At 41.0% G+C, this 12,216-nt stretch overlaps 1 protein-coding gene across 1 annotated transcript in view; it reads left to right on the top strand.

The window, feature by feature from the left end:
* The window catches only part of LOC119970392 (proprotein convertase subtilisin/kexin type 5-like), a 520,270-nt gene that overhangs the window by 274,510 nt on the left and 233,544 nt on the right, over nt 1-12,216 (top strand). The window contains 2 exon segments of the mRNA XM_038804933.1: nt 553-693; nt 6,143-6,242. Coding sequence (XP_038660861.1) covers nt 553-693; nt 6,143-6,242 — 241 coding nt within the window.

Genomic DNA, 12,216 nt, shown 5'->3' with positions numbered 1-12,216 from the left:
TGGCACAGTGGTTAGCACTACTGCCTCACGGTGCTGAGGACCCAGATTCGATCCCGGCCCCAGGTCACTGTCCATGTGGAGTTTGTACATTCTCCCCATGTCTGCGTGGGTCTCACCCCTACAACCTAAAAAGATGCGCAAGGTAGGTGAATTAGCCATGCTAAATTGCCCCTTAATTGGAAAAAGAAGAATTGGATACTCAAAATTTAAAAAAATATAGCAGTAGGGGAGAACAGCTCAAACAATACTGAGAATTATAGCTTCAGTCTTGAGTTCAGTTGAAGGAAGTTGCAGTTCATGCAAGATGCAAACATTTTTCACGTTCTTTAGAATTGAAAACTTTATAAATGAGGATCCTAAACACCTCAGGACTTAAGCTAAAAGTTTTGCAAGTCCAGTTCAAAAAGATTGTGCTTTTTATTTTGTTTGGGTTTCGGGTGCTATTAAGTATAGCACAGGTTTGATGGGTGCCTATTTTCTATAGTTCTGTTAAATTAGTCCATTACTTATTATGGCCTGTTACAACTCCCTGTCACCATGTTCCATTTTTAGGAAAACTGAAGGAATGGTCTCTCGTACTTCATGGTACATCAGCACAGCCATACTCATCTTCATATACAAGGACAGAACTGCTAAAAGTGCGATCCAACTCAAGGGAAGGTGTTCCTGATGACTACCCAGATGAATATACTGGTAAGTTGAAATATACTGGAGGGAATGTGCATATTGGTCACTTTTCTTGATAGACAATAATAGAGCAATGCATTAATTCACCCTGCTTTTTTGTTTTGCTCCACCCCCACATGCACACACAAAGACGCATGTGCTAATTCATAGTGTGGAATCACATTCTACCCAAATTGCATTGGAGGATAGATTTTAGTTTTGGTTAAATTACATTTTTTGAGCATTACAGATTTACCCGAAACCACATTTGAGCAGCTGTTTTTGCAGGATACTGTTCAAACTAACTTTCTTAAGGAAAGAAGTTGAACTTCGCATCATTCAAGATTACTTAAAGCCCTATTAAAAATTAACTTTTGTACAAATGAAGCACAAGATTTCATTTTCTAAAATAAATGTACAGAATTTGTACTTCAGTCTATATTTTAAACTTGAGTTTAACTTTTTGACTTGAAGATCAAAAGGACTATGATGCAGTCTGTGTCCCATTTAAGGTCAATAAGTATTGCTTTTAGAGTCAGCTAAACTCACTGGTCCCTTTACGTTGGTCGTCCTGCACAATATTTTTGTTGACCTTTACTGCTATGTTGACAAAAGGATTAGGATATATTTTTGAAAGGTAAAGTTGACTCATCTTGTGCAAAATTTAGCTCAAAACTCTGAAAGCACCCTCTAATTATGATCATTTGATGAAGAGGAAGGGAATCCCTAAGGTCAACAGATTCTAGTTTTTTAAGCTTACTAGCATGTCATGTCTGTTGCTATAAATTAAAATTAGTTTTGATGAGGATTAAGTTGATTTTCTTTGTGGAAATGTGATGATGTTGCAATGTGGAGAACTGGCTCAAAACAGCAGGAATGGGTACTACATGTTCCTGATGTTATGACACCATGGGCAAGTGTACTGTCAATTCCAGCCCAACTCGTCCTGAAGTCACAACACAAGAGCATTAACTAATAATTCTTATAAAAATACCCAAAGTCTTTGGCCCTTGGCTGCCAAATAATTACAGTTGGCAGGTTAGAAATATAACAATTACTGTTTATTTATAACAGGAGCTATAATGAAATACACAGTAGAAACAGTTGGTTAACTATTAACTTATACCTAACTCCCACTTTAGCTTGCAGATTAAAGTCTTTATTGCAGTTAGTACTGGTCTTCTCTGCTCAGAACTTTCCTGAAGAGGCAGGAAATTTGTTTCAGCAAAATTTGCTTTCAGTTCGTGGTTTGCCTTCAGGTCTCTATAGTTTCAGGAATCCAACACCCTTAGGTTTTCCGGAGAGAGAGACAGCCCACTCAGCAGACTTGTTTGAGAGAGTTAACTAGATCTTTCTGGAGAGGATTAGTTGGACTGTTTACCTCCATGCTGCTGGATTCTAAGCTGAAAGAAAACTATTTCAGTGGAATAAGATCCAATCACCACCTGTTACCAGACACAGCACATCCTTATGGGCCAATTCATTGGTCACCAGCCAAACCAAACAGAGACCCAGTCCATCTTTCTCACTGATGCTGGTCAGTCTGCAACTCAAGTTTAAACTAGCGCAGTGATGTCCCCTGCTTCTGCATTCTTTAGCTTGAATTAAAGACACAGGCTGCTTGCCTTAAAGACGCATGCCAATTAATCATCCATTGATCAAAAACTTAACAGCAAAAATAAAAGAAAGGTAATCCTTAGGTTAAATCACCACCAGTCAGCTCTCCCCTTCAATGGGGAAAGCAGCTCTTCCCCCCCCCCCCCCCCTCCCCCAAATGGGAAAGCAGCCTATGGTCATCTGGGACTATGGCGACTTTACCTTACCTTTACTCCTCATGGCACATGCAAGTGGTTACAGACAAGGGAGATGAGTTCAGATGCATGCATGGCTGGAGAGTTGGTGCATGGCTGAGGGCATTAGATTTCTGGGTCACTGGGATCTGGCCTGCATGAGGTGAGACATGTAAAAGTTAGACCATTTGCAATTCAACAGGGCCAAGAACATTATTGTTGCAAGGAAGTGTGCTAGTGCTGTTTGGAAGGCTGAGGGTAGCTAGGCTGGTGAATGTAAACCTGAGTGTAGATTGAGAAGGGAGAAGATCAAAGCTGGAATGGATGGCAGAAAATTAGTGAGTATGGGTAGTGCAGGATAAAAGGCTAGAAAATACACAACAATGGAGTTTAGCAGTGCAAAATAGTATTTGCTTCAAAGCAAGGAGTCTGGTGAATATTGCAAATGAGCTGAGGCCGCAGATAGACATTTGGAAATATCATAGCCATTACCAAAACAAGGCTTAAAAGAAGGGCAGGTATGACAACTCAAAATTACTAGTTATATAATTTTTAGATGCGGGATGAAAAAGAAGGGGTCATAGTACTGATGAAAGAAACAATTGTGAGGAAGAACGATGCTCAACGGAACATCAAATGAGACCACGTAGGTTGAATTGAAAAAGTAAAAAGGGTTAATCACACCCTTGGGAGCATGAATCTCAAACAGAGGGAGATAGAAGATCAAATATGTGGGCAAATTTCTGAAGTGCAAAATAATAGGACTGTAATATGAGGCTTCAACTATCCCATGAATAACTGGGGAAAAAGCATTGCAAAAGGTAAAGAGGACACGCTCTTTTTGTTTTAGCAAGTATGTAGCAAACCCAAGAAGTGATGGGAAATCTCTGAACTCCATTTTATGGATTGAAACTGGATGATTGGAAGAGGTATCTGAAAACATTTTGGTGCTGGTGATCAGAATTCAGTTAAATTGAATAGTTATAGATAGATCAGGAGTAAAAGTTCTCAATTGGGGGAAAAAGCTAATTTTACTAAGCTGAGATGTGCTTTACCAAAAGTGCATTGGAAAAAGCTACTTGAGGTAAATCATTGTTTGGGCAGCAGGAGGTATTCATGGAGATGTGATAGATCAGGATGTTCTCAAACAAAAATACAGAGTCTGAAATCCAGACCACTTTGAATGTCAAGCAGCATGCAGGGTGAGATGAGGCAAAAAAGGATCCCACAGCCAATGGATCATATCTACATTCTGTATTACAACCACATCCAGTTGGCAATGGTGGTGGGACAATTAAACAGATAACTGGGAGGAAGAGACTCCACAGATATCCCCATCTTCAATGATGGGGGAGCCCAGCATTTGAGTGCAAAAACATCAGCTGGAAGTACTGAGTGGGTGATCCATGCTCGGTCACCTCCGGAGGTCCCCAAACATCACAAATGGCAGTTGTCAACAAATTGAATTCACTCTTCGTGACCAAGAAACAGCTAAAGGTTCAGGGTACTGCAAAGGCTATGTGCCCATGCAACATTCCAGCAATGATACTGAAGACTTGTGCTCCAGAACGAGCAATATCCCTTGCCAAACTGCCGCAGTACAGCTACAACATTGACATCTACCCAGCAATGTGGAAAATTGCCCAGGTATGTCCTGTCCACAAAAAGCAGGATAAATACAATCCAGTCAATTACCACCCTATCAGTTTACTTTTTCATTAGCAAAGTGATGAAAAATGTCATCAGCCTTGCTATCAACTAGCATTACCAAGCATTAATCTGCTCACTGACGCTCAGTTTGGGTTCTGCCAGAGCACCCTGCTCCTGACCTCATTACAACATTTGTCCAACATGGAAAAAGAGTTGAACTCAAGAGTGACCCCTTGAGTATCAAGCAATCATTTGACTGAGTGTGCATCAAGGAGTCAATAGCTCAAGTGATGGGGGTTTGGGAGGGCAGTCAACACTCGTTAGTAGGTCATACTAGCACAAAGGAAGATGGTTTTTGGTGCTGATGTCAATCATTTCAATCCTGGCACATTGCTGCAGGAATTCCTCAGGGCTAGTGTCCGAGGCCCAACCATCTTCATTGTTTTATCGATGACAATCCCTCCATCATAAGGTCAATAATGAGGATATGTGCACAATATTGTAACTGCTTAAAACACTAGTTAATCTACAACTGTACTGTGTACAGTTCTGGTCACCTGTGTGGGAGGATGCAATTGCACTGGATGTACACCAAGGAGGATTGTATGAGGATGTTGCCAGAACTGGAAAATTATAGCTGTGATGATAGATTGGATGAGATGGGAGCAGGAGAGGCTAAATAGACGATTTAATGGTGGTGCATAAAATTATAAGGGGCCCAGACAGAGTGGATAGGATGGATTAGCAGAACAGGTCAAATAATTAAGGGATATAGATTTTTTTTAAAATTTAGAGTATCCAATTCATTTTTCCAATTAAGGGGCAATTTAGAGTGGCCAACCCACCTACCTGCACATCTTTGGGTTGTGGGGGCGAAACCCACGTAAACATGGGGAGAATGTGCAAACTCCACACGGACAGTGACCCAGAGCTGGGATCGAACCTGGGACCTCAGCGTCGCGAGGCAGCTGTGCTAACCACTAGGCCACCGTGCTGCCCCAAGGGACAAAGATTTAAAGGAATTGATAGAAGGATGAGAGGGAAATTAAAAAATGCTTTCACCTTGAGAGAGGTGGGGATTTAGAACTCACTCCCTAAAATGATGTTAGTGACATAATATATTTAAACAGTACTTAGAATGTGCACTTGTTATGTCATAACCTGCAAAGCTATGAGCCAAGAGCTGGAAAGTAGGATTTTGCTGGGTAGATCTTTCTCGGTTGGCACAGACAATAACAGGCTAAATGGCCACTGCCTTTGCCATGAGTTTCTATATTTTTATGATTCTAGGTCCTGTGGGATTTTCAAGGGTCCATCAAATTCCAATGCATGATAGTCATTTCAGTACAGGCATTGTAGTGATTAGATATTGTGGTAACTAGAATCAGAACTGTTTTGATGAAACAAGAATTAAAATCATCATTCATCAAGTAGTTGTCATCTGGGAATTCCATTCCATTAAGATGATTTTCTTTGCTATGATTAAGGTGTCAGACTGTCATCAGTTGCGTTTATTATCTGTACTCCAAGTTTATCAAGTATACAAAATGTGCAAGCTCTGTTTTAGTGGGGCTGGTTAGCACAGGGCTAAAGAGGTGGCTTTAAAGCAGACACAGGCAGGCCAGCAGCACGGTTCAATTCCAGTGCCAGCCTCCCCGAACAGGTGTCGGAATGTGCGACTAGGGCTTTTCACAATAACTTCATTGAAGCCTACTTGTGACAATTAAGCGATTTTGATTTCATTTCAAGTGGGATTTCAATTCTAGTTTCTGCGGGTCTATAAAGAGGGTATTTATTCCTACATTTTTCATCTCAAAAAGCGTTGAAGCGATTTGGGTTGTAGTAAAATACGTTTAGTTATCATTTCCTCTATTAGTATTTTCCATTCAGTTAAGTTAATGATGAATGACCAAAGCATGTTTTCTGCTAAAATTCATTCGCAATTTCTGTATTTCCAAGGTTTCTAAATAAAATGTTGCTTTGCTAGAGAAAAATGAGATCTGTTAATCAAATAAATTAAACTGTTCATTTTTTAGGATCCTGTGATTCTGAATGTAATAATGGCTGCGATGGACCTGGGCCGCAACAATGCATTGAATGTTTGCATTTCTTCCTCAAGTTTAAAAACAATACGAGGTAAGCATGCTAGAAGAAGCGGGTGGGAATAATTCTAGCTGAGGTTTGGGCTTGTGGGGAGTTTAATCCCCTAATAGTGATGTCAGTTTAGGAAGCCAACATCAATCCTGCCCTTTTCTAGCTTTCACCCAGGTAGGTTTGAAGGTGAACAACGAACGCCCATTTGGCTGTTTGGTAAGGAATTTAAATATTATAATTAATTAAATTCTGTTTCAACCAAGGATTCTGCATTTAACTGACAATTGATCTATTTCCCAAGCTGTGGAGAACTTGCTAGAGTCACTGAGGTGAGTGTACAATTGTCTTCAGTGAAACTGCAGGCTGGGAAACCTTTGATAAGTGAAAGTGAGGAGCTGCAGCCATGGCCAGGTGAGCGGCTATAGCTCATAAACCTCCTTCTCAGAAAGTGCTTTAAGTGCTTAACAAATGATTGCCAACTTCATGGAAGTCACTTCATCAATGCTAGCCTTCACCACAACATGGGAGCAACTTATCCAACTCAACCGTATTCTGACGAAATCCAGTTCCTTGGAGGAAAAACCTTCAACACAGAATCTATGGATAGAGGATCAACGCTCTCAACATATGTGAACACGAGTGTCTCAGGAGGTTCAGAATTTCATAGCAAGGTTTTGCTAATATAGAACATAGAACAGTACAGTGCAGTACAGGCCCTTCAGCCCACAATGTTGTGCCGACCATTTATCCTAATCTAAGATCAACCTAACCTACACCCCTTCCATATTATGACCCTGGCAGATTTCAGGCTAAATGTTGGTGATAAATGCCAAGAAATCTTGGAAAAGGTGTCGACAAAAGAAGCAACAGGGGTGGAGTTGACTCCTCAACCGGGCGACCTAATCCTTGAACGGGCTCTCGATCCAGCATTCTCAAAGACATTACAGCTGATGACTGCCAATATTATTTAGGGAATTGATGAGAAACTCAGCTTGTAGAATATCAGTGTTAATGTTATAGAACTGTAGATACTGGTAAACAGCTCGAGGAACCAGAGGAGAGAATCCTTACTGTCGAAAATGCTACTTCCTTGGTTGAGACCCGCTTGCAATCTTTGGAAAAGCAGATACATGGTATGTCAGAATTCCTCGACGATCTGGAAAACTGAGGCTGGAGGAAAAATGTCTGGGTTGTCATTCTCCAAAAGGAGCTGAGGGTAAGCTCCCAGTGAAATATTTTGAGAGCTGCTACCATGTTTTCTTAATCTGGATGCAAAAGCTGGGTGCATTAATTTAGAAAGGGCACATCGTATCCTGTCTTGATGCCTCGGGGCAATCAGGGTACCCAGTCCATAATTATTTGTTTTCATAACTTTGAAGATGGCCAAAGAGCATTGGAGGCTGGGTTCATAAAGGGCCGGAATTTATGTAACACTGTCAGAAGGTTCTTAAATATCATTCAGATCTTTAAAAATCGGGCGTTAGATGGTTTAGTGATCTCTTTGGATGCTGAGAGAGCTTTTGACCGGGTGAAATGGAATTAAATTATTTACTTTACATTCTACAGTAGTTTGGGTTGGTAGGGAAATTAGTTAATTGGATGCAAGTGCTTCATAAAAGTCTATTGGTGGCAGTTCTTACTAGCGGTTATAGAACTGATAATTTTAGTCTCCAGCGAAGGACTAGGCAAGGCTGCCCTTTGTCCCCATTATTGTTCGCAATAGCCATCGAGTCCCCAGAAGAGGCAATTATAAATGACTAGCAAGTCGGGAGGGGGGTAAAACTACGGGAAAAAATAATGGTTAATGAGAAGCAAAACAGGTTAGCAGGTGAGGAGGAGGGTTCAGCTACAGGGAAAATTATGAATAAAGATAAAGGGAAGAAGAATTCAGGAAATGTTATTAACGGAGGTGGTGTAGTTCTGATATGCAAGGATGACATTAGGTCAGGAATGAGAGGTGTTGGAGGTTCTATGGAGAAAGAGGTTGAATCCATTTGGGTGGAAATTAGAAATTGTAAGGATAAAAGGTTGCTGATAGGTGTAGACTATAGGCCACCAAATAATAATATCTCGGTCAGGTGGGCAATAAACAAAGAAATAACTGATGGATGTAAAAATGCATTTTTCTTGGGGGATTTTAATCTATATGTCGATCAGTCAAACCACACTAGTTCAGAATATAAAAATAGATAGCAAAAGTTTCTACAAATATATAAAATGAAAAAGAGTGGCTGAGGTAAACATTGGTCCTTTAGAGGAAGAGAAGGGGGATTTAATAATGGGAAATTGGGAAATGGCCGAGGCATTGTGTCAGTCTTCACAGTGAAGCAGACAAGTAACATGCCAATAATTGATGGCAAGGAGGCTATGGAAGGTAAGGATCTAAAAATGATCATTATCACTAAGGAGTTAGTGTTGGGCAAGCTAAAGGTACACAGGAATTCAACCAACGTTCTAAAGAGATAGCGGGGGAAATTGGACAGCATGGTGGTTAGCATTTTGCTGCACAGTGCTAGGGTCGCAGTTCAATTCCCGGCTTGAGTCATTGTCTGTGCAGAGTCTGCGCGTTCACCCTGTTCTGCGTGGGATTCCTCCGGTTGCTCTGATTTCCGTCCCTCAAGTCCGAAGACGTGCTGTTAGGTGAATTGGATATTCTGAATTCTCCCTCCGTATACCCGACAGTGCCGGAGTGTGGCAATGAGGGGATTTTCACAGTAACTTCATTGTAGTAATTCATGTCAGCCTACCTGTTGACAATAATAAAGATTATTATTGAAACGGCGAAAGTGCACTTGTGGTAATTTACCAAATTCGCTGACCCTGGGGCAGTTCCGGCAGATGGGAAAAACAGGAAATGTGACGCCATGTAAAAAAGGAGGGACAAAAGCCGTGTAACTATAGGCCAGCCAGCTTAATTCTGTAGTGGGGAAAATGCTGAATCTATCATCAAGGAAGAAACAGAGAGACATCTGGATAGAAATTGTCCATTGGGCAGTCTCAACATAGGTTCATGAAAGGCAGGTCATGTTTATCTAATTTACTGGAATTCTTTGAGGACATTATGAGCGTGGTGGACATTGGGAACCATTGGATGTGGTGTATCTGGATTTCCAAAAGGTATTCAACAAGGTGGCGCAGAAAAGGCTGTTGCATAAGATAAGGGTGCATGGCGTTACGGGTAATATATTAGCATGGATAGAGGATTGGTTAACTAACAGAAAGCAAAACGTGGGGATAAATTTGTGTTTTTTCTGGTTGGTGACCAGTAGCTAGTGGTGTGCCTCAGGGATCAGTTTTGGGACTGCAATTTTTTACATTTTACATAGATGATTTGGAGTTGGGGACCAAGTGTAATGTGTCAAAGTTCACAGATGACACCAAGATGAGTGGTAGAACAAAGTGTGCAGAGGACACAAAGTCTGCAGAGGGATATAGATAGTTTAAGTGAGTGGACAAAAGTCTGGCAGATGAAGTACAATATTGATAAATGTGAGGTCCTCCATTTTGGTAGGAACAACAGCAAAATGGACTATTATTTAAATGGTAAACAAATTGCAGCATGCTGCTGTGTGGAGGGACCTGGGTGTCCTTGTGCATGAATCACAAAACGTTGATTTGCAGGTGCAGCAGGTAATTAGAAAGGCAACCTTTCAAAATAGAATTTTGTCCTGCATTGCTAGAGGGATGGAGTAACAGGGAGGTTATCTTGCAGCTCTATAGGGTGCTGGTGAGGCTAGACCTGGAGTACTGTGTACAGTTTTGGTCTCCTTACTTGAGAAAGGATGTACTGGCACTGGTCGGGCTGCGGAGAAGATTCACTAGGTTGATTCGGGAGTTGAGAGGATTGGCTTATGAGGAGGGACTGAGTCTATACTCATTGAAATGAGGGGGGGATCTGATAGAAACATATAAAATTTTGAAGGGAATAGTTGAGATAGAAACAGGGAGGTTGTTTCCACTGGTGGATGAAACTAGAACTATGGGGCATAGCCTCAAAATAAGGGGGAGCAGATTTAGGACTGAGTTGAGGAGGAACTTCTTCACCAAAAGAGGTATGAATCTGTGGAATTTCCAGCCCAGTGAAGCAGTTCAGGCTATGTCATTAAATAAATTTTACCAAATCTGAGGCTATGCCTTTGGGAAGGTTTACAGGGTGACCTTTGACAATTTCCCATTTCGATGGTTCCCCTCGTGGGTTATTTATTTGGGTATTTTTATTCTCCCCCCCCCCCCCTTTCAGATGTTTGTATGGGGTAAACCTCCCCCCTTTACTTGCAACTATCAAGTGGGACCTACATCGTGGTCCCCCTTACCGATATCGTGGCCTGGGTAGGATGGCACTGATAAGATGATATGTTGCCTAGGTCATTATGTCCTTTACAGATGCTGCTAATCTTGCTTTCTGCTAAGGTCCGAAAGGAAATTAATGGGATGCTCAGTTCCTTTTGTATGGAACAAAAATAAACCTTGCCTAAAACTAGCTAAGGTGCAGGTTCCCGGTTCAAAGGGGGGTTAGAGGTGCCGAATATTAAAATGCATCAGTTAGCTTCTCAGCTTAGATTCGTATGAGTGTGGGTCAAAGAGGATCCTTCCTCTATTTGGCTTGATATTGAGGCTGCCCATCTCTGCTCTCCTTACTGCTCCAGTTTTTTCTCAGGAATTTCAATACTGTTCCTGTCAAGTGTAAAAATCCTATAATCATTCACACTCCGAGCATGGTGAATGGTCCGTGAGGTGGAAGGGAGATTTAATTTCAATTCCGTTCTCTCTCCCATTAAGAGTAATCTGGATTTCCCACCGGGTCTTTAGCCATGGATTTGATACAATGGAGGGATAGAAGTCTTTGTAGGCTTGGTGATATGTTTAGTGGTGCCTCCTTGTTATCTTTGAGCAATTATGTCAACAGTTTGATATTCCAAGATATTCCTTCTTCCAATATCTACAACTTAAACTTTATCCTTGAAGAAGCATATCTGCATCTCAGTGCTAATGTCTCTCTGGTGGAAAAATAAATTCTGATATCCCGGATAATCAGCAAATTTTATGACACTTTATGTTCTAGATCCTGTGTGAATATTTTAGAGACTCTACAGTCTTGGGGAAAAAAAGACTTCACCATTAATGTTAAGGAATGTTCCCGTACCAGCCTCCCCGAACAGGCGCCGGAATGTCGCGACTAGGGGCACGGACACAGTAACTTCATTTGAAGCCTACTTGTAACAATAAGCAATTTTCATTTCATTTCATTTTCAAGAGACTTGGGTAATGTATGGGAAAATGCCAATAGATTCTCAATCTGTAATAGAACAAAGGAGGCTCAGTTCAAAATATTACACTGTCTGCATTCACACCAAGTTTAAGACAGTTTTGACGCTACCGTATCCTCATTGTGCCAGAAGTGCACAGTAGTTCAGGGAGATTACTCGCATTGTGTTTGGTCCTGTGTCAAAATTAAATCCTACTGGTCTGGTGTACTGGAGATTGAGGAGATATTTGATACAGCCTTAGAATTTGATGCTTTGTACTTAATCCTGGGCCCCCCAGGTAGAAAGATAATTGACAATAACCTAATGTTTGCAGGAAGGAAGAACATGCTCTGCTCCTGGATGAGTGATAAATATCCTTCATCACAGAATTGACATTAAATTATCATAGAATTCCCAACCTATATTCTCCAATCCAAATCGGATGCATTCCAAAATATGAGGTCCCTATTTAAAATATATAGGTTCCCAATGTTTGACTTGCTCCTACAAGGATATCCATAAGCTATGTGACACTGCCTTAAACATGCTGTACGCGTGGGTGTCCACCATTCTTTTTGTATAAATGGAAGCACCGGGTATAATGGTTAAGTTGAACAAATCTTATAGCGAGATAGACAACTATGATGAGGTTAAAATGTATATCTGTATTTTAATGGGGTGTTCAGAAGAGCCTATCTGAGATTGCAGCTTCAGTATTTTTCAGATCAGCAAAATAAAAGCACATTTCATGAGTACGTTTGACCAAGTTT

This window comes from Scyliorhinus canicula, chromosome 8 (assembly GCF_902713615.1).
Source record: "Scyliorhinus canicula chromosome 8, sScyCan1.1, whole genome shotgun sequence".
NCBI classification, from domain to species: Eukaryota; Metazoa; Chordata; class Chondrichthyes; order Carcharhiniformes; family Scyliorhinidae; genus Scyliorhinus; species Scyliorhinus canicula.
This window is presented reverse-complemented; position numbering and strand designations above follow the sequence as displayed.